Source organism: Lygodium microphyllum, chromosome 6 (assembly GCF_053477565.2).
Source record: "Lygodium microphyllum isolate KBCC chromosome 6, Lygodium_microphyllum_v1.1.10, whole genome shotgun sequence".
Taxonomy (NCBI): domain Eukaryota; kingdom Viridiplantae; phylum Streptophyta; class Polypodiopsida; order Schizaeales; family Lygodiaceae; genus Lygodium; species Lygodium microphyllum.
The window spans coordinates 97,127,501-97,151,346 of record NC_141140.1 but is presented as its reverse complement, the minus strand read 5'-3'; the positions used below and the strand labels follow the sequence as shown (position 1 = coordinate 97,151,346).

Below are 23,846 nucleotides of genomic sequence, written 5' to 3'. Positions count from 1 at the left end.
AGCTTACAACTAGAATAGGCTATTGGATGATTATCTTGCATAAGTACGGCTCCTATTCCTGATCCACTAGCATCAATCACTACTAAAAAGAATGGTCTATTAAAATTAGGCAGCTGTAGTACAGGAGCATGGGTTAATGCATGTTTCAATAAGTCAAAGGATTTCTGTTGATTATCGGACCAATGATAAACAATATCTTTCTTCAAAAGTTTAGTCAATGGTAAAGCAATTAATGAAAAATTACGCACAAACTTCCTATAGAAACTAGCAAGACCTAGGAATGATCGTAACTCATGCACATTTTTAGGTACAGGCCAATTCAATGTTGCATCTATTTTCTTAGGGTCAACTTTAATTCCATCAGATGATACAATATTACCTAAATACTCAATTTCTGTTTTAAAGAATTCACTCTTTTCGGGATTTGCATACAATTGATTATCTTTTAATAACTGGAAAACCAATGACAAATGCGCATAATATTCTTTCTCATTTTGACTAAACACCAAAATATCATCAAAGAAGACAATAACACAATACTGATATTTCAAAAATACACGGTTCATCATTCTACTAAATGTAGCAGGTGCATTAGTCAATCCAAAAGGCATCACTAAAAATTCATAATGACCAAACTGTGTCCTAAATGCAGTCTTGAATATGTCAGACTTATCTAGTCTCACCTGATGATAACCAGATTTAAGGTTGATTTTACTAAATATGACAGAACCTTGCAGTTTGTCCATAAGGTCATCGACTCTAGGAATTGGATACCTATTCTTTATAGTGATCTTATTTAAAGCTCGATAGTCAATGCACATACGATAGGTATTATTCTTTTTCTTTACTAACAGAATAGGTGCACCAAATGGAGAACTACTAGGTCTAATCAATCCTCTATTTAGTAATTCCTCAACTTGACTTTGAATTTCTTTTTGCTCTATCTGGTTATGCCTATATGGTGCTTTACAAGGTGGTTGGGTACCAGGAATCAAATCTATTTTATGGTCTTCTGGACGTAAAGGAGGTAAACCAGGTTGTAGATCTTCGGCAAAAAAAAATTTTAAAATGTGCAAGAAAGTCTTTATGCCTAGGGTGCATATGATTTTCTTTAACTTGCAGTTCATTCACCCAAATGAGATAAGATTTACTACTTTTGTGTAATGCACGTTTAGCTTGAGTATGCGAAAGCAGTGGAAAAGCATTAGATGCATGCATACCATACAATGTAATATGTTTTCCTTGAGATTTAATATTAATTGAATGTGTGGAGTAATCTATATCAGGGTTATGCTGATGACGCCAAGGCATACCTAAAATAATGTCACTCGACTGTAATGGGACAACTAGGAAATTTCTTCTTTCGGTGTATTGACCAATTTGAATCTCTAAGTCATGTACTTCATGTGTACCATTATACCTAGTGCCTAAGAATGCTGCTTTAATGCGATAATGCGTAGGTACAGTCTGTAATTTCAATTATTTTACTAGCTTTGCAGAAATAAAATCATGAGTATTACCATCATCATGCAAAATAATCTTTTCCTTTCCATGCACTAAACATTTCATTGTCAATAAAGAATGTGGAGTTGGCATACCTGGTAAAGTATCCGAAGGAGTAGTAATGTCATCTTCATCTTCCGTGAAATCAGGCATATCTTCATGTTCTTCATCTTCCATTGCTCCAAGGTAGTTGATATGGACAGATGGCTTCTTCGAATGGCAATTTGCTGCTAGATGTCCAGGCTGGTGGCATTTATAACACACTATAGGTTTGGCTTTGGTTACATTATTTGCAATGGCAGGAAGTCTAGGTACATTAGGATTTGGCTGTGGAATAGGCTTGGGGTTTTGGTTGGTATTGGATGGTAAAGCAGGTGGTTTTGCCCAATTTTTACAGAAAGATAATGAAGAAAAAAGACCTTGATTAAATCTTCTAAAATTTGAGTTGAATTGCTTAGATCCATAGTTATTATTGGCTTGGAATTGCTGTGGACGTCTATCTCTACCTCGCAGCTTGTCTTCAAAGTCATGAGCTAATGAAATTGCTTCTTCAAGAGTTGCAGGCTTGAACATATTAACTTCAGCGCAGTAATGCCCAAGGAGTCCAGACATATACTTGCGCTTGTGTGTCACTTCAGGGACATCTTCAAGCATGCATAACTGGAGTAGTGCATTCCAAAAACGTTCTGTGTACTGAGGAATAGGCTCACGATCCCATTGCTGAAGAAGATCCCATTGCTTTATGGCTTTTTCATGAAATTGTGGAGGAAGGAAATTCTGCATAAACTTCTTCTTGAAATTCTCCCAGGTAGCGGGACAATCTATACTTTTACGAACCACAGTCCACCAAAGAGATGCTCTATCCACTAAATGATTAGTGACACACTTGATTTTATCTTTTTCTGCATAGGTTTCCTCATGAAAGTAGTCATCAAACTAACTAATGAATGCAAGAATAGTTTTTCCCTCTCGAGTGCCATTGAAAGTACGGAATTTGAAATTTCTTTTACTTATCTTTGTTTTCTTTCGGATGGATTGAGCTTCGAGAGTTGCGTCGATGATACGTCGAATAAGGTCTTCAGATTGAGGTTCCTCTTTGTCGGTAGTCGATATTTGTAAATTAGCCAATTGAACTTGCAATGCTTGCCTAGCTCGTCGTTCTTCATCCAACTGCATCACAATTAAGTCCAGCTTTTGCTCCATCGTAGGTTCAGGTAGGTCGCCTTCAGCCATTAAATCATCCATATGTGGTTCCGTCATCCGGCAAAACTCAAAAGGCCTCTCACTCTCAAAATCAAGTTAGCGGGATGAGCGTAGCTCAAGATCGGGTATACAAGGCTTATATATTTTTGGGTGTGGCTTTCACAATCTTCGTCTTCGACTATTGCGGGATTTGTAATCTTTGAAAAATCTGTGTTTTATTCTTCTGCATGTGCTGAAAATGCTTCAGCAAACCTGTGTATGCGAAGAGTATCTTCCGATGAACAACTTTGCAGTTCGGAGTTTCTGCACAGGAACAACCCTTCTATGAGTTTTGAACAGAAGTCAGTTTTGACTTCAGGTGACTTCTCTGACTTGCAGAGTTGCAGACTTATGTGACTTGCAGAGTTCCAGACTTGCAGAACTTAGTTGCTTTATCTGACTTGCAGAATTTTGACTTGAGAGACTTGCAGAACTTGATTGCTTGTGTGTGACTTGCAGATTTGATATGACTTATTTGATTGAGGCTTAAATGATTAAGCTTTTAAGCTTAATAACAAAACGTCGAATCGTGGGGGGAGGGGCCGTTTTTCTTCAGGCGGCACAATTTTCGGACATACTTAGACACCTCGCGATGAGATTTTTGAAGCTTAAAGCTTCTCTAAGCTTTCTAAGCTTTAAATTTTAAAGCTTTGAAGATATCAAGATTGAAACTTATCTCTGCAACTCCACGACTTGAAGAAGAGGATGTAGGAGTGGTCCTCCGCCTCTGCAAGCTAGTCCTTTGCAGTTTGATGATGGAAACAGAGGTTCGTGATCACCAAGAATCCACCTATATCGACCGTTTGCGACGAGATTGACCGTAGAGCCCACTCGCGTAGTGAATGCCGGAAGGTCCCCAAGAATAATAGAACTCTACTTTTTGCACAAAATTCAAGGTAAAAAGCATGAACGACATGAACAAGAGACCAATTGGGTGCAATCTCCCCCCCCCCCCCCCATGCCTTGTGTGAGTGCTCCACAAAGCATGTATTTTATGTATTAATCATCTTCAAGCTCAAATAATAGCCCAAATTACAAAATAGCAAGCTTTTAGCTTTTGAGTTTGCTTTAGCACAAAATAGGAATAAAGCTAACGGGCGGTGCCCAAAGAGTCTGGCATGCCCAATACAATGTCCAAGTACAAATAACATAATCGTGCACCCATGCGCATACAAAATAATAAATAAATATCCAACGCCTCAATAAATAGGCATGACAAAATATAGGCGCCATGCCTAAGGTATGCGCCCATCAAAATATAAGTAATAAATCAAATACTCGCTATCCTCCAATGCTTTCCTCCGCCACCACTACTGCTATCTCTACACATCAACTGAAGCATTCACAATCGTTAGTAAAATAATACAATTAAACCGACAAAAGTGAATGCCTAGCAGTCTTCAGCTACATAAATAAATCAACTGGTTAGAAATCAATCCTAACCTTAATTTATTACGAGTGCGCACTCTAAACTCATAAACGTTTATTAATTTAATATGCATTTTGCGGAATCACCCGCTATGGAATCACCCATATACACACTAAATTAATGAAATGCCCAAAAAGGACAGGCGTCCCCATCAACTTCTCGCACAAAGAATCCACTTTGTGTATGAGCCCCGGTCATCAAAGTTTATGGAATCCACCGTAAAACCTCACGGAATCCACCGTGGCACAGAATCCACCGTGAAATATGCCTCCTGGCATCAGTTGTAGTTCAAAGTGATTTGTTAGTAGCTCCTACTAAATAATAGGGCAACTAAAGAAACCTAAACAACAAAAGGTTGTGAGAGGTGCAATGATCATTGTAAATGTAGGGGGGGTGGCAAACCAACGATCATTGTAAATGTAGGGCAACTAAAAGAACCTAAGCAACAAAAGGTTGTGAGAGGTGCAATGATCATTGTAAATGTAGGGGGGTGGCAAACCAATCGACACGTGTTTCCAAGAAAAAAAATAAGCAATGCTACTATCATCCCCAATACACACACCAACTCTTTGTTAGTAATCTGAGTTGCTACACCTATTTATCAAGGAATGAAAGGAGAATTTTTGAGGGGAAATGATAGAGGATTTCCAAGAAGACTTTATTTCCAATGGCAAGATTCTTTCTCAAACTAGTAGTATTATACATGGAAAGATAGGAATGCCTCATGTTGGTGTGATATTAATGCTAATCACACATGTTGATCACACTACAAGGGAATAGAGCTATGGTGAAACTACTAGCAATGCTTTTTGTTGGCATCACTATAACAACAATGCTAATAGTGACAGAAATAGCCATATTATACTATGGGAAAAAATAGGGTTGAAGTAGTTACCACATTTTGCTACGAATGTTTTGATAGACATACATACATACATACATACATACATACATACATACATACATACATAGAGAGAGAGAGAGAGAGAGTGTGTGTGTGTGTGTGTGTGTGTGTGTTCATCATTCTAGGAGAAGAGAACAACACAAAAAAGAGAGAGCTAAAGAGACAAGGAGAGAGAGAGAGAGAGAGAGAGAGAGAGAGAGAGAGAGAGAGAGAGAGACAAATTTATGATTGAAAGAAATATAAAGAGAATAATTGTGAAAGAAAGAAGGTGAAAGAAATTAAGAAGGAAAGAGAGAGAGAGAGAGAGAGAGAGAGAGATAGAGAGATAGAGAGAGAGAGAGAGAGAAACAGAGAAAGGGGAGAGAGAGAGAGAGAGAAATCATGAGAGAAGGGGGGAGAGAAAGAGAAACTAAGAGAGAAAGAGGAGAGAGAGAGAGATGGTTAAAGAGAAAGTGAGAGATTAAGATAGAATGAGGGAGAGAGAGAGAGAGACATAGAGACAAAGGAAAGAGAGGGAACTAAGAAAAAGTGAGAGCTAGAGAAAGAGAAAGAAAGAAAGAGATTAACATAGAAAGAAGGAGAGGTGTAGAAAGAGAGAGAGAGAGAGAGAGAGATAGGAAGGGGAAGAAAAAAAAAGAGAGAGAGATTAATAGCAAAAGTGGGAGAGGAATGGGGAGGGAAAAAGGGAGAGCTAGAAAGAGAGGAATAGGAAGGGAAAACAGAGCGCTAGAGAGAAAGAGAGAGAAATCTTTCTTTAAACAACAAGACAACACAACCACTAACTTGGCTTCCATTCTTAGAGTCTTTCCACCATATTTTTGACTGTGAATTACACATTACCTTCAATATCCCCTCTTCGTGATAAGATCACTCTCTCTTATAAACACCCTTATAACTCAAATAATGCAACATTATATAGGTCCTCAAGAGGGAAACCTATTTAATCATAGTATCTTATTGTTATCAAAATCACAAGAATAATTATGGGATAATAAGATTATGATTACTTTTATTTTTGTGAATTTTCACTATTTTTTAATTGCTGCATGATTATAGCTTATCCTGCATAGGCTTGTGTATGACAATGGTTGCTCATGCTTGGTAGGTAAATGCTAGGAATACTAATGTGATTTGTGTTTGATGCAACACATTATTATAAAAATATTAATTTATTGAAAAGTGCTCATGTTGTGTAAGGGTTATTTATTGGGTGTGTCAAGTAGCACATTATTATTTTATTCTTGATACACTCTCTTTAGCATGATAGTTGTATGTGTGCAAGCACTAATGATTTGTGGGATAAATTATAAAACTATGGTATTTTTATTTTATCGATATATATTTTAACTAGATTATGATTTATATTTTAGATCTTAGCTTTATGAAAGAGATCATGAATCCTCATTTAACCTGGATGTTTTTTATATTGATCTCGTAGATTGTGGGGATCATTTTTTATACTTGTTTGATCTTGCTGGTTGCGAGTGTATGACTAGTGATAGTTTTCCTATCATGGATAGCCCTTTTGTTAAGATACCTTTTGATCTAGGTGAGGAGATCATTTTGGATGTGTGATGATTTTTATTATAGGATTACATGTAATGTGCCCACCTATCAGCTGTCCAAGTATGTTTTAGCGCTCCATCGAGAAACAATTCTAAGGGTCGCCGCCCGGCACTCCCATAGAATGTTTCGGGGTTTGTCGCCTAGGGTTTCCTGAGTCGGCCTCCCAATGGAATGTCTTGAAGTTTGGGTTCCTTGTAGAGAAGGTCTCCTCATAGCATCCTAGCGTCAGGTTTTGGACATTCTACTTTACATAGAGATACCCAATCCTAAGCAGATCCATACCGCACTTGGTTCAAGGAGAATGTGAAACGAGAGGGATGCATTGCTCAACCTCTCTACCCATAGGGTGTAGTCCTATTCTGGTTCCCTAAAACGGCACGAATCGGGGTTCTAACCTAACAATTTCTAAGGTCAAAGGCGGTAAACCTTGTAAGAAGCCTCCGAGTTCTTTGGGACCACCTTGCCATAGGACCAGGACCCATCGGGACTTCCGCCCACCTGCTTCCCTCAATAGTTTTAATTTTTTAATTAGGTCCTACCACATTTATGTGTGACACTTAAAGTCAGTCTCATTAATTAAGTCTTTTAGAGAATAGGGTTCGTTTGCATAACTTATAAAACAGACACAAAAATAGAGCAAGCAATCTATTGACAAACAAGCTCAAATAAGTTCCTTAACTTATCTTCAAGTTAATCTTTGATTCCTGCCCATACAGGAGAAATTATGTTTCCCTTCTGTCCAACAAGAGTATTCCTTCTACCCTGCAAAAGTAACTGATCCAAGTCACATGGCACCACAAATTCAATCCTTTATCTAGAATAGGATCTCCTAACATGCCCAAACATTGGGGGCCACGGAGGTCTTCAACTCCATTCTAGACCTAGGAAGGGGTGTCCAGAGCTCCACCTGACCCACAAGCTGTCTAGGAGTGAAACATCATTCTTGTGGTTGGCATTTTCATCACTCGACCATCGGCCCATGAATCGAGCAGTGTCCTCTTTAGGTTACTTTGCGGTGCAATCATGGAGGTAATCCACTTGTGCAATATATGCTTCCTTAATTAAATCCTTTAGGAATCTAGCACAACAAGGCATTCAATCCTAATATCATTTTCTAGGAAAACATTCCTTTATCCCCATGGCAACTTGTCATCACAAACCCTTACCATGCATTTACTATAGATCACAAGCACTTGGAATAATCATCCAAACAACAAACTAACCACCAGTTGAATGTAAAAGCATTTAGGATGTTTTTCGATCAACCAACAAAAAACCAATTGTATTATTCCCAAAAAAAGCAAGAATAGTTGCGATAACATTTCCATCACATATCTTCTCTTCCCCTTGGGATCAAAGAGTGATTCTATGTAAAATTTACTTAACACTTGTATGCACAATTTTTAATGTCATGATTATGCCATTCATAACCCCTAACCAATTCTTCCTTGTAACTACTCTATCAAAAACGAATAAGCCATATACAACTAGGTGAAATTAACTTCCCTTGATACATGCACTTTGCAAGCTTCATCTTTCAAATATGTGAGATGAAATTTATCCTTTTTTCGATGGTGACCAATACTCCTGTATCATAGTATGGGGCCTAACGTATCTCATACGAGAATCAAAACAAGCATCTATCAATTTGAAAATGCATTACTTACAACCAGTACCGTGATTGGATTGACAATGATGCCTTCGCCCGAAGCTTTGTTGTTGGTTATGGGATTGCCATCCACACGCAATATCCTTCACTTGGGGGCCATCATCCGCAAGTAGATCTGAGAAATAAATAAGACGAAATAGATTTGAGATAGGAGAGAGTAAGAGAATATGGCTTAGTCAAAGACCGGGATAGGGAAAGATTAAACTAACTCTCTCCCTCGTAGCCTCTCAGGATAACTCCTCTCTCTCTCTCTCTCTCTCTCTCTCTCTCTCTCTCTCTCTCTCTCTCTCTCTCTCTTTCTCTCTCTCTCTCTCTAAAGCTCCTTCTCATAATCTCTTGGACAGGTATCCTTCTCGTAATCTCTTGGAGGGGTATCCTTCTCTCTACCTCTCTCTCACAGCCTCTTGGGATCTCCTTATGCCTCTTATGCCTCCCCATACCCCATATTTATAGTGAATTAGAGAAGAAGCTTGTGGCTGAGAAGAGGAGCTCTTTATGGAGGGGGATCTTGAAAAAATGAGTGATATGATGCTCAGATCACAAATCTGATGGTTCCATTGACTTCGAAAGAGGGGTAAAACCCCAAATCACTTGCTTAGAAAGCTTTCAAATCACTCTTTCTTTCTCTCCCTGTTCGAAGTGTTGTCTACTGCCTGTAGACTGCGATCATGGCGTGCATGATTTTGCCAATCAATCTCTTTATCTTTTTGCTGTTTATAAAATCTCCAAAAGTAACTAAAACATCACTTATCTTTTCTTTTAAATGACATCCGGTTCTATCTTTTTAAGAGAACATCTAAAATATCTAAAATATATTATTTTTTTCCAAAATCTAATATTTTTGGACCGTCCATACTATACATATTAACACTAGTGATTAATATGGCTCATAACTCTCGTTCACATTGAAACTTCTGTGAAGAGTGGCTATGCTCCTTGTTAATCTGAGAAAAATATCAGATTTAGGACTCTCTATTTTTAAAAATAAAAATTATTAGTTATTAATGTTTGCTAGTTTTTATCTTAGGTAGTCTTTAGTTAGTAACCTTACTAACTTATTGATTGACTAACTAACTTTCAAACTAACCAAATAACTTTTCATTGCATGGAAATATTACATTACATTTGATCCAAATGGACCTACTTGATGATTTATGAGATTAAGAGTCTCCCAAGTTCCACTTTCAAATAAGGAGTAAAGATTTAACCTAGTGGCTAAATCTTAACCCCATATTTGAGAGTGGTACTTGGGGGGGTTGCTTATATAGTATCTAGGGAAAATTTTACCTTCTAGTAAGGGGATAAGATTTGACCATGTGTCAAAATATTAATCACATTAGGAATTTTTGAACTTTATAAAAATTCTATAATTCCCAAATATGTGGTTTGTTATAGAATAGGGTATATCTTGTTGTAATGATCTTTTACACTAAAAATAATTAGCCTAACTCAATCATAATTTAACTTTTATGGTTTGGATGAGTACCATGGAGTATCTTCTACATTTGTAAACCTCATTTGCCTTATTTGGTGGAGTGTATCCATAGCTATGTCCATTTTTCTCTTGTAGCCCTAGATTTGTTTTATGGTTTTGCCATTTTTGTGAATTTTCTTTCTCGTGGGAGATATTCTACCATATTATGCTTCCATTTTGAATGTGTTTTTTGTGTCTTAGCTCTTTGTGGAATTCTTTTGATTCCATCATTCAAGCTTTGAGGATAAAGTTGTTTCAAGCAAGAATGGTTTATAATGATGAAGGATAGTAGAGGATAAATGAGTCCATTATTAATTTGGAAACAAGACAATAATTGGAGAAGAGAGTGTAAATAGGGAGCATTATTTTAGGATTATAAAAGGGAGCCTTAGTGCCATTGTAAATAATGTATTCTCTTTTCTCAGAAATCCAAGAACTCCTAGTAGTCCATAAGCTATTACATTTTATATCTTCTTTGTACTTTAGCAACCATGGATTCATGGAACATATTTTGAATGCATCTACATAGGAACCTATCTCTTATTTCTTAGCCCATGTCATAATTTCCCATGTAGCATTCAAATTTCAACTTTCTCTTTTGAATCATAATAGGGACTAAAGCCTTCCTTTTTCTTTTACTTCAATATGGTGGAGTCCGAGTGTTAAAATCCAAAGATTTTTTGGTTTAGGATTCTCTTCTTGGAAGGGAATTCCAACATGTTGGAATAGGTATTTAATTATTGATTTTGAAGAATCCATCTAGTTTGCTAAGATTAGCTTCATCCTCTCACACTGATTTTCCATATATCATTAACACACCTCAATTTGGAGATAGCCTACATAGGGTTTGAAAGATGGATGTGGTAGATTATAATGGACTGATAACGCACGTGAAGGGAGGGGGATGCTAATAGATTCAAAATACAGAAACCTTAGTGGAAAAGAAAAAAGAGACTCGCTGGTAGAATGACACTTCCAACCCTATCAAATCGAATGCCACCTCTTTGAAATTATCATCGACTCTCTCTCACGTGTGATCATCGACCTCTTTGGAACCCTCATAACTATTGTGAAAGTACGTTGTCGAATGCCCCATAGCATGAGTTGTGAGGACGCATCTTTAAGGCTGATAGACTTTGGCTATAAAGCAAAGGCTAGCATAAGACTTACAAAAATATTTTGATTTCCCTCCCCCCTCTCCCACCAATTGCACGCACGCACACACACACACACACACATAGAAGAGAACAAGGAGAATAGAAGATGTGAGGAAGAAGAGAAGAGGAGTGTGGAAGAAGAGAAGAGAGGAAGAGAAGAGAAGAAAAGGAGAAGTGGATAGGTGGATAGGTGGAGAAGAAGAGAATAGAAGAAGAAGAAGAAGAAGAGAGGAGGAGAAGAAGAGGAAGATAAGAATACAAGAGAATGGGGGAGAAGTAGAGACAAAGAAAGCAAGGAGTAAATGAAGAGAAGAGGAGGATAGAGAGGAAGAGAGTGAAGAAATAAAGGGAGTGAGATAAAGGAGAGCAAGAGGAGATCATCTTCAACCACAAAGGAAAGTACCACTTCGGCTTGCAAAGGTCTCATCTCCCTACACAAGTCCTTCCTTTTCCTACAAAATCTTGGTCTTGCAAGGAGGTGCCAAACTATTCAGAGTCCTTGATCAAGACAGTCAAAGCTGGAAGCTAGCACCATAGACTTCTTTATGCTATGGCCCCAAAAAGACCGTACTCTAGAGAGTGGAGAGCGTGGGACATACCAATACCATTTCGAACATGGTTGACACACCGTCAATCGCAACAACAGAAGAACATGTCTCTTTGCAAATTAATATTCATTTAAAACATTGTTAGGAGTATAAATAAAGAAATGTTAATATTTGATAAAGAAATTATATCTTAATGGTAATTCAACAAAAAATAAATGTTAAAATTTACATTAAAAATATTCTTTTAGCATTTATAAATTATATAATTGTAAAGAAAGTTAAAAGTACATCTAGGATATTTTTTATATTTACAAATTATGTAAATATCAAGAATAAATTCTTTGGTATTTATAAGTCATATAAACATATGAAAATATTTTTTTTAGTATTTATAATTCATTTAAAATGGGTTAGGATAATTAAAGTAGGTGATCAAAGCTCTTTTTGGTTTAAGATTCTCGTCGTGGATTTTTAATTATTGATTTTGACAAATCCATCCAGTTTGCTAAGATCAAATTCATCATCTCGAACTAATTTATCCATGTTATCCATTAATGTCCTCAATTTGGAGATAGCATGTGTAGGATTTGAAAGATGAATGTGGTAGATTGTAATGATCCCATATAAAACGTGAAGGTGGGGGGATGCTAATAGATTCAAAATAAAGAAACATTAGTGAAAAAGCAAGAAAAAATAGATTGGCCATGGTCGACAGAATGACACTACCAACCCCATCAAATTGAATGCCACCTCTGTGAAACTATCACCAACTCTCTATCACGCACGATCATTGACCTCTTTCCTCGGGGGGTTCACTCATGAATATATGTATATATAATGTGAGTGCAAAATAAGGGGTTTTTAAAACACCATTTTTATACATTTTATACATACAGAAGGGTGTCATATAAAGGGATTACTTACAGATTGAACAGAAAAGGGTTGTATTTTATTCAAGAAAAATTTACAGATTAGGATATTTATAAATAGGCCATGAATGCATGTTATATAGAGAATATATATATAGTGAACCCCCGAGCCTCTTTGGCACCCTCATAACTATTGTAGAAGTACGTTGTAGTCAACTGCCCCATAGCATGAGTTGTGAGGACACCCCTTGAAGGTTGATGGCCTTCAGCTATATAAAGCCAAGGGTAGCCTAAGGCTTAGGCAAATATTCCAATTTTTCATTGCCCTTCCCCCTCCCTTGCCAATTGTTGAGAGAGAGGGAGAGAGAGAGAGAGGGGGGGGAGAGGAAGAGGGAGAGAATAGAATAGGTAAGGAAGAAGAGAAGAGAACAGGAGTGGGGAAGAAGAGAAGAGAGGTGGAGGAGAGAAGAAGAAAGTGAGTAGATCAACAGAAGAGGAGTATAGAGAGGAAGAGGGTGAGGAAAGAAAGGGAGTGAGAAAAAGGAGAGCAAGAGGAGATCATATTCAACCACTCCGGCTTGTGAAGGTCTTGTCTACCCTCACGTAAGTTACTCATGAATATGTGTGCATCACATGGGTTCAAAATAAGGTGTTTTTAAAATATTATTTTTATATATTTTTTGCATACAGAAGGGAGTAATATATAGGGATTATTTACAAATTGAATAGAAAAGGGTTATGTTTTATTAAGGAAAAACTCACAAATAAGGATATTTATAAATAGGCCTTGAACACATGTGATGCAGAGGATATATATATAGTAACTTCCTCGAGTGTCTACCTTTCGTGCTTTTTGTACCCACAAAACAAGTTCATCCTATACTTAGAAAGTCTTGGTCTCACAAGGAGCTGCCAAACTATTTAGAGTCCTTGATCAAGAGAGTCAAAGCTCGAAGCTAGCACTGCAGACTTCTTCTTGCGATGGCCCCGAAAATTCCATATTGGAGAGCGAGAAGAAGAGAAGACAAGGGAAGGGAAGGGGAGGGAAGGGGAGGGGAGGGGAGGGGAGGGGAGGGAAGAAGAGAAGAGAGGAGGAGAAGAGAAGAAAAGGAGAAGTGGATAGGTGGAGAAGAAGTCTAGAAGAGAAGGAGAAGAAGAGAAAAGAAGGAGGAGAAGAGGAAAAGGGGAAGACAAGAGGTGGTGAAGAAGAGAAGAGGAGAGGAGAGGAAGAAGAGAAGAGAAGGTGAGGGGAAGAGATAATGAAGAGAAGTGAAGAGGTGGAGAAGAAGAGAAGAGAGGAGGAGAAGAGGAACATAAGAATAGAAGAGAATAGGGGAGGATTAGAGAAGAAGAAAGAAAGGAGTAGTTGAAGAGAAGAGGAGAATAGAGAGAAAGAGAGTGAAGAAAGAGAGCGAGTGAGATGAAGAAGAGCAAGAGGAGATCATCATCAACAATAGAGTGGAGCACCATTCCAACTTGTGAAGGACTTGTCTACCTTTTGTGCTTTTTATACTTACGACACAAGTCCTTCCTCTCCCTACAAAGTCTTAGTCTCACAAGGAGGCACCAAAACATTTAGACTTTGTGATCAAGATTGAAGCTAGTGCTATGGACTCCTTCTCATGATGGCTCCAAAGAGATGGTACTCAGGAGTGGGAAGTGTGGAAGCTATCAATACAGTCATGAACATGATCAGAATGCCATCACTCACAACACAAGACCAAGCTCCTTCTTAAATTAATGTTCACTTAATACACAGTTAGGAACATAAATAAAGAAGTTTCAATATTTGATAAAGAAATTATGGCTTAATTGGAATTCAATAGAAAAGAAATGTTAGAACAAGTAAAGGTTATGAAATTAGAGTTTTAAAAGGGTAGGGTCAATTGCATAACATCAAAACGCATTGAATAAATTCCCTCCAAATGCATATGCATTAATAATATTTCATTTAGCTAGGAAAAGAGGAAATTGCATTAAGAATATTTCTTTTAGAATGTATAAATTATGTAAATTTTAGGACAAGTAAAAGAATTTGCATTAGGAACATTCCTTTAGCATTTATAAATTATCTAAAGGTAAAGAAAGGTAAAGTAATCAAATATACATTTTTTAATTTAGAATTTACATAAATCTAAAGGATAAACTCATTGGTATTTATAAGTCATATAAACATAGAAAAAAAGATTTTCTTGATATTTATAATTCATTTAAAGTGGGTTATGATAATTAAAGTAGATGACAAAAAATTATGAATTAAGAGTACTTTTAAAAAAATAAAAATTCACTATATTAATAATTAAGTTGAAATTATGGCGTATATAGCTCATTGAAAATTATTAAATCGAATATGTAACTATTTTTAACCTAGGATATTCGAACCAATTCACTTTACCAATATTACAAAATGAACTACAAGTCCTAGATTATGAGAGAACCAAAAAAGGATGATATAGTTCTCCTTGAGAAGAATAAAAGTCTAAGAATTCATAAGAGAAATACTTGCCTTGTTGACTTGTTGAGATGTAGAGAGAGAAGATATGTAGAGACGCGAGAGGGAGAGAAGAGACTCACCATGTACACTCCGAAAGACTACAAAACATTGATTACAATCTATATATATATAGGTGAGACCTAGTCTAGATAGGGTGAACTATATATAGCTCTAACACCCCTACTCAAACAAAGGTTTCTAGTTGTGGATGAAAAAACCCTTGGGGAGTAGAAGGAAAAAACCTGAGCTCCTAAATACAAATGTACAAACATGATAAAAAAGGATTATTGTTGTGTGCATGTAAAGTAAATGCATGCATGTGAAGTGAAACTAAATATGTATATACAAAGATGACTAAGAAGTCTAAGATTGTATGTGCATATGTGAAGTGTATGGTGCCTACAAAGAGTATGTACAATGGCACTACAATGTCATAGTAGATTAATTATCAAAGATTGAATTTGAGACAACTCCAAGTTTCGAGCAGCGCAGCAAAGTGAAGTGTACTTCATTGAGTCCTTTGGTGAGTATAGCTGCAGTCATCTGATCACTTGGACAATGTTCAATATCATGATCATGCCTTTCTTTACTTCATATCAAACATAATGATAATGAAATGCAATATGTTTAGACTTGTTATGTTGAACATAGTCTTTAGCAGGACTAATAGCACTTTAATTATCACATCAAAGTGGTGTGTTGGAGAGAAGAGGATGGCCAATATATCTGATAGAACTTGCCAAAGCCATACTAACTCTCAAGCCGCTAAAGATGCAACTACATATTCATCCCCTAAAGTGGAAATAGCAACACAACCTTATTTCTTGCGAGTCCAAGAAACAATACAATCATTGATGAAGAAACAATTTCCACAAGTAGAATGCACAGATAAGTGAGATCTTGCCCAATCTACATCTATATACTAAAAGTTGAAGTAAATGTAGAGAATCAGAGATTTGTTGGCACCGATAAACTAACCCAAAATCTTTAGTTCCTTAAATCAAATACTTCAAAACTCATTTAGCTACAGTCCAATTTTTAAGACATGGAGAATTAAGATGTTGTCCAAGAAAATTTTCAGCAAAAAGAATGTCATAGTAAGAATTAAAGCCAAAAAATAGAATGCATCCAACAAGATTAGCATAAGGTTGATGTAATGTTGATTGTCCATCATTCTGTACAAAGTGAGAGTTTTTGGTAGAGCTCACAAGACAAGGAGTACTAGCAGGATGTGTAGAACCAAAACTAAACTTCTGAATAATATCTTCAATGAACTTTGTTTGACGCAGTAATAAAACACCCTTTTCTTGATAATGTTGAATCTAAATACCAAGTCATGAGTGTGTGTCTCGAAGATAGACCATGTCAAATGTGGAAGATAAAACCTTCTTTACTTGTTGAAGGAAGTTGAGATTGTTAGAAACAAGTATGGTATCATCCACATATAGAGCAAGAATAACAAAACTAGCATTTCAGTCCTTGACATATAAGTTACGATTTGAAGAAAAAGAGATAAAACATTGTTTTGTAAGGAAGAGATCAATCTTTTAATACCAAGCTCATGAAGATTGTTTGAGACTATAGAGTACCTGATGAAGTCTACAATAAATATTTTCCTTATGTTTGACTACAAATCCCTCTAGTTGCTCCATGTATATCTCTTCCTTTAGATCTCCATTCAAAAAAGTAGTTCTAACATCCATTTGGTGAATCTCCAAATCAAACTCAACAGCAAAAATTAACAAGACCCCAATATTGGTAATACGAACAACATGTGAGAAAGTTTCTTGATAATCAACTCTTGCAATTTGTGAGAAACCTTTGACAACCAGCCTTGCTTTGAGTTTGTCAAATATTCCATTTGCTTTTGTTTTAGTCTTACAAACCCACTTGCATTTAATAGTAGTACGTCGAAGTGGTAACTCAATTAGAACCCATGTACCTTTAGAGAGAAGAGATTCATACTCAGCTTCCATGGCCTCCTACCATTGTTCCTTTTGTGGGGATGACATGGCATCACTATAAGAGACACGGTCTTCACAAATATTCACTACAAGAGAAAGGCCCTATAGACGCATACTGTACAAGTGAAATAGCGGGTGCGTTTATTAGCACGTCTATTGGCGCTAGGATATAGACGCTAAAAACGCATCTATATACCCGCATTTTTAAATGCGCTTATAGATGCAAAAATAAAGGCACAGATTTTTCATTTCTCATAAAGTCCCTAAATATGATCAAACATCTTAACAGCTAGTATTTTTTAGAATACATTACCAACTTTACTTCTTTGTGGTCTAATATAGCTTACCCAATTGTACTTCTTTGTGCATCTTGCTGCATTGTTCTTTGGATGTGCGCATTCAATTCTAATACTATAACACAACAAACGTTATATGTATCACAAAAGTAAACGGCTCTTAATTGATATTTTAGTTGTTTCTGAGTATTACAAATATACATCCAATCATTCAAAGCTAATTATATGCTACAATGAATTATCAATCTCATCTTCAATGAGATCGTCCCTTGCTAGACTATCTATCGCTAGGTCTATGTTACCAATAGGCAATGAAACAAATAAGTCTATCCCACTGTCAGATGTATTGCTATGCTCAATTTCTTCATCATCATCTACAACCATATTGTTATCCTCTTCTGCGCTTCCTTGAACATCCTCGCGGGGATCATCTTGCACTGCATCATGTATATCATCGATCATGGCATCATCATGTACATCATCATTGATTGTGGGATTGTCATCAACTATCTCTATGTTGGTAGCATTGCCATATATTGGTTTTGAACGATTAGATATGGGGATGACGTGCCACCATCGGTTATTGTTTACCATTGGGTGATATATCACAACCTGCATTTTTTTTTTAAAGTAAGTAACTTAGATATTTATTGTATTTTGAGAATGTATCAAGAAGTAATATATATGAAAAAAAATAGCTTCTAATACACCTGCTTGCATTGTTGAGGTAGTACGAATGTGTCATTCTTGCCTTGGTGAAATTTTATAGAGTCAATCACTACAAAACCACTTGGATGACGTCTAATTGTGCAATGCTCACCTGTTGTTATTACTTCTTTAAACCACTTCACATCTAGTACATATATAAAAAATTGCCTAAAGTCAAGCTTCAAAATATCTTGGATCAAGCCACGATAACCTTCCATAGTGCCATTGGTATCTTGGAAGTTTGCAAGTATACCACAATCCTGGGTGTTTCTCTTATAATCTATATGTTGAGTTCGAAAATGTTTGCCTTCACACCAAATAGCATTGAACAATGTGCACTAGTAGTACATTGTTGAGATCATATTAATGATTTAGTTAAAGATGAAACATGTGAAATTATTATATCATATATACCTAAAGATAATTTAATTATAAGTATGTCTCACCTTTGATAAGCAACCTCATGCATATTCTCACTCCTCTTGCGATATATCCATCGCCTCCTCTTTTTCCATCTTCTCCATTTCTTCATGTAGCCAATCTATATCAATATGACGTGGAAGCGCACTTAAATGTTCTGGATATGAGACATTACGTCCATGTCTAGCACGAAAAACTTGCCTTTCGTTTACTCTTCTTGCCCTTGCTTCTTTATATAGTGTCACCCATTTGCTCATTACTTCGTTGTTAAGCACACAAAATACATTTAACTTACGAAGTTCCTCTTTTATTAGTACTTTGCTCCTTCCTTTTCCTTAAGGTATTATAGAGGTCATCCTCAAATCTTCATCATCTTTCCATAGTCGTGGTAAAGAGAGGTCCACTTTAGTAAGATATTCAAATATTTGTACAAGGGATGATTGCACTAACCAACCCTCAGCCATGCTTCCCTCGGGCCATGCATTTTGCCTTACAAAATCTTTTAGGGTTTTCATAAAGCGCTCTATAAAAAACATCCACCTTGCATGAACTACCCCACAAATTGCGATCTCATCAATCAGATGTACGAGTAAGTGTACTTAAGTAGTCAAAATGGAGCGAGAAAAAGTTTCCTCCACCAAACAAACCACCTCAATGGACAATACTCGAGCCTCTTGCAACGTATTTGGATCGATTTCCTTCAAACTCACAAATCTACCAACATGCAATTGAGAACGATGATTAGTTTTGTCCATAAATTCAAGCGGGTTTACTATGTGATGTATGTAATATGTAAACTAAAAAATAAGTATAATGTATACATACCTCGCGAGCTCACCCATCTTGTAAATGATATCATGCACATCTTTCGAAAAACAATGGGATATGCTAGTAGGAAGGATGAACTGTATGTAAATATTCATACATTGTTAATTAGTCTACATAGTTACTCCACTAATTAATATATTTATGGCTATGAAAATCCTTACCTGAAACATTTTGTGCCAATCGTGAGACTTTAAATCGGATAGTTTCTCCACACCTCTTTTGTTTTTCTTTATGAAGGCTCCCTTGAGGCATCTCATATATCTTGTGGGAGTTCGAAAGCTACATATCTGCTGCTTCACCATCTTTTCTTCGGTCTTCGACAACATCCAAGGTGCACGCAGTAACTCGATCTTTCCTTTGGGTTCGATGCGTTTCCAAGCTCGTCTCATACATCCAATGCTACGTAAATCCTCCCTTACATTGACATAATCACGAGCCTTGATTAAGTGATCCCATAATGTAGAGGCAACTTTCTTCAATATATGCATGGGGTCCATTGACAGTCCAATATGGGAGACAAAAAAATATAGAGAATCTAAGGCACAAACAATATATTATTTCTCGTTCTCATAATGGAGTGTACTTTAAAGATAAACAAAAGAAGTAAACTAGTTACCAACTCATGCCGAGTGGAGGATGATCATTGGCGTGTGTCCAAATGTCCTTCCAATCTTGAATGGTCAGAGATTGTGGAGTTCTTCCATTAGTGGGGGGTGCATATTTGGGTTGGTCAATAGGAAGAAAACGATGATGATTGTCATAGATAGCCTTTTTCAAGCGTGTCGGTCTAGAAGAAACCAGAGAGGGACAGCAAATTGGACATGCATGATATCCTGATGTAGTTAAACCTATAGAAAGAAGTGGGTTAATGATGAGATATATTTGATTAAGGGTAAAAATGAATAAAATAGAGTACGCAACTACCTGAACACTCTTCATAGCCTAGAAAGTCATGCATGGTCCACAACAACATGCCCTTTAAAGTGAAATCTCTAGAGGACAATGATGCACGCACATCTTGCACCACAATACCTCTCCATAGCATTTATAGCTCCTTGATCAAAGGCTCTAAGTAAACGTCCATGTTTTTTACTTTGTGTTTTCCACGAATCAAAAGGGACAACATTACATGTCCTTTTTTTATTGCTATGGACAGAGGGATATTATAGTTCACCAATACCACTGGCCATACACTATGTGAGGTGCTTTTGATGCCAAATGGATTTATTCCATCTAATCCTAGACCAAGTCTCAAATTTCTGGTCTCTTCTTTGAAATTAGGCCACAAATTGTCTATGTGTTTCCAAGCTGGTGTGTTTGAAGAAATTCTCCACTTTCCATCACTTGAATGGTGACTAACATGCCATGACATGAGTCTCGCAATAGATTTACACTTAAACATAAGTTGAATACGTGGAATAATATGAAAATGTTGCAAAACCTTACGAGGCACATCCATTGATTTCATCTCTTGGTTGTATCTTGGTTCACCACAAATAGGACACTGTCATGCAGATACATGATCCCCACGAAACAAGATGCAATCATTGACACATGCATGGATTTTAACGTAATCGAGACCTCCAAGAGATGTCAAGAAACGCCTTGCTTGCTCCCTTCTAGTTGGTAATTTATTTATATTTGGAAGCATTTGTGACAATAACCTGTATATATTGTGCAAACAGAGTTAACAAACCGCGAATATTATCTAAAAGCATTTATAAATTAATATCAAATGATACATACTTTAATAATGCATTCAAGCTAGCATTACTCCATCCATAAATGGTTTGTAAGTTCAGTATCTCGAGAGATGCACGTAGAATGGAGTATGTGCAACCTTTGTACAATGGAGTTTTTGACGCTACGGAGTATGTGTAGCGGGTCATTTGTCTCTCTAGTGGTGCCCTTCCCTCGAACCTCATGGGAAAATAAATCGTGCACCATGTTGTCCAAAATCTCTTCCTCCAAAACTTGATGGGGCATTTAAGGATGGTTGTTATCATCGTCATCAGTCTCTACTCTTCTTGAAGACTCTGCCGCCTCGTGTTGACGCTTCGCAGCCTCTCGACGCCCTAGAGGGACCATTTGAGGATGTAGTACCGCATCCTGCTCAATTAAAAAAAGGAGGTTTTGTTTAATGGTGAAGACACAACATAGACCAATAATATTTGTGCAAATAAAGTAGTAAAAATTACTGGGTCTTTTAAAAAATAAAAAATTTTCAAAAAAAAATGGTTGTTTGTTTGTTTATTTTAAAATTGGTGTTTGCATTAAATGTCAAAAAGAAGGTTTTTAATAAAGAAAATTTGAAAAGGAGAAGAAGCTCGCCCACGTCCCGTGCACATGCGCGGGGCGAGGAAAAAAAAATTGCGACGAGGGAACTTGATGAGGCAGGGATGTCGACACGCGAATCAGGGACACCACGGGGGCGGCGCGAGGCACTTAAACCTGAAAATGCGCGCGTGCACGCACAAGGCGAAGACGCGACAACATGCCAAGAGAAAGAAAAAATTAGAAAATACAAACCGTATCGTGGAACGAAAGACCGTAAAAAGAAAAAATGTGCCTCGAGATGAGGGCAAGATGATGGAAAAATGGGACATGGGTTCTGAGGCGAAATCAGAGTGTTCTCATAGAAAAAACACGAAAAAATGCTCTAAAAATACATACGGGGATGAATATTGGAAAATCCGCTTGCCGGAACGTAGAATGTGCCAAAGAATGTGCCCGATAAATCGATCATGTCAAAACAGTGTTCTGATCGAGAGAGGACATGTTCATATGGAAAAAACCCAAAAAACAGACTCGAAAATGGGCTCAAAAATTAATACGAAAAGAACCGAGCAATGAAAAAAAGGGCAATAAAAAGGAAAAATGTCTACATGAAGGGGATTCATAGGACTGTCACGTCAAAACTCACTTCTGCGGAGCTAAAAGGGGTTTGCATGGGAAAAACACAAAAAAGGAACTGAAAACACATTTAAAAATTAATAACAAAAAAATCCAGTAGTCGAAATAGGGTGGAGAAAAAAGAAAATATATGGAGAAAGGATGGCTAGACACATCGATTAAAGAAAACTGCAAGTCCAGTGAAAATAGGGCATGTTCCCATGGAAAAATGTGAAAAATACACACGAAAATGGTTCAGAAAACCCGCAAAAATTAATATCGGATGAACCGTACATCGGAATGTCAGGGAGTAAAAAGAAAAAATGTCAGGGGAAAGATGGAGGTAAGGGCTGTCATGTGAGATTGTTGTTCCAAAATAATAAAGGTGCGTGCACATGAAAAACCGTCCAATTTACGGAAAATGCTTCAAAAATTAATAACGCAAGAATCGTCGGCCAAAACAAGGGTTGGTAAAAAAGAAAAAATGGTCACATCGAAGAGACGAACAGGGCTGTAAGGTTGGATGTGGGTTTCGATGAACATATGATGCGTTCACATGGAAAAACGTCCAATTTATGGGAAATGCTTCAAAAATCAATAACGCAAGAACCATCGGTCAGAACAAGGGTTGGTAAAAAAGGAAAAATGGTCATGTCAAAGAGAAAAACATGGCTGTAAGCTTGGATGTGGATTTCGGTGAACGTAGAATGCATTCACATTAAAAAACATCACAACAAGGGATAAACGGAAAAAGAGCAGGAACAGCCTGAACATGGACAGGTGGGTGAGGAAGTGACCTGATCAGGGTAAAATCGGGTCATGGAATACATGCATGAGTAAATTGAGGTAGATGCACGGGGATATGCATCATAGACGCGCAGGGATGCATCCCCATACTTAAAACCTTAATGGACAAGGTTAGATGCAGCAACACAGCCTAAGACTCGTCGGACTCTGATGTCCCCACACTTAACACATAACATACACTTGCAATCATAAGGATAGGGCTAGAAAAACTTGGCTCTGTTCGCGTATGGTCGAAGGAACCGTCATTGCTATAGAAGGGTTGGAGTCGACTGCTGTAGGAGATAGCACGGTTCACTCCAACGTTCAGCCAGCATGGCAGGGACTATGCAGCAGCACGCAGGGAGGTAGTTGGTTGATAAAGCCCGTCAGGGTAGGTGTCATTGATGAAGGATAGTCACTCAACTCACAGGCACTCAAGAGGATGATAGAATAGTCGCTCACCCCAGGACACACATCGCTCAATGAATAAGCATGAAATCCCATAACTCACGGCCGGTTTAGAATTGAGCAAGGGGAAAGTGATTGGGAGGGAGCATGCCAATGTGCACAATTGATAGTGCATCCATGTGTTCCACCCATCTGGCAGAGGTGCAAGGAGGAAGGCCAGGGAGCCTTGTAGTGCAAGGCACAGAACAGGGTGATGTGTCATGTGCTAATGGTAGAGACCGTCTCGTGTGTGCATAGGAAAATGAAAACGTATCTGAGTGCAATTGTCGTAACGTCCCTCAATCTCACCTCTCAGAATTTATTGAGAAGAAACACCAGTCACACTCAGCCCACCCTCTGTCTCACACTCTGTTGAAAGATACATAAGGCAACCCATTCTTGAAACCCATTGATGTAATCCTCACATTTACTTGTGTAGAGGTTGTATACCTTGTGCGCATTTGATGGTGCAACAGTGCATCCCGCCCTGTGCCAGCATATAGTGCAAGAAGGAAGACAAGGGAGCCTTATGGTGCAGTGCACAAGAACAGATCATGCATTGTGCATTGAGAGGCCCAACCCGTGCATGCAACACTCCATTCACACATCTCACCTCTCATTTGATTTGAAGGGAAAGACTGATCATTCTG

At 37.5% G+C, this 23,846-nt stretch overlaps 1 protein-coding gene across 1 annotated transcript; it reads right to left on the bottom strand.

The window, feature by feature from the left end:
- Positions 1–15,296: 15,296 nt before the first annotated feature.
- On the bottom strand, positions 15,297–18,347 carry LOC148034832 (uncharacterized). The gene is given in 4 exon segments (XM_087680720.1): positions 15,297–15,398; positions 17,530–17,727; positions 17,826–18,161; positions 18,270–18,347. Coding segments are annotated over 4 exon segments (714 nt in total).
- Between the last annotated feature and the right edge of the window lie 5,499 nt (positions 18,348–23,846).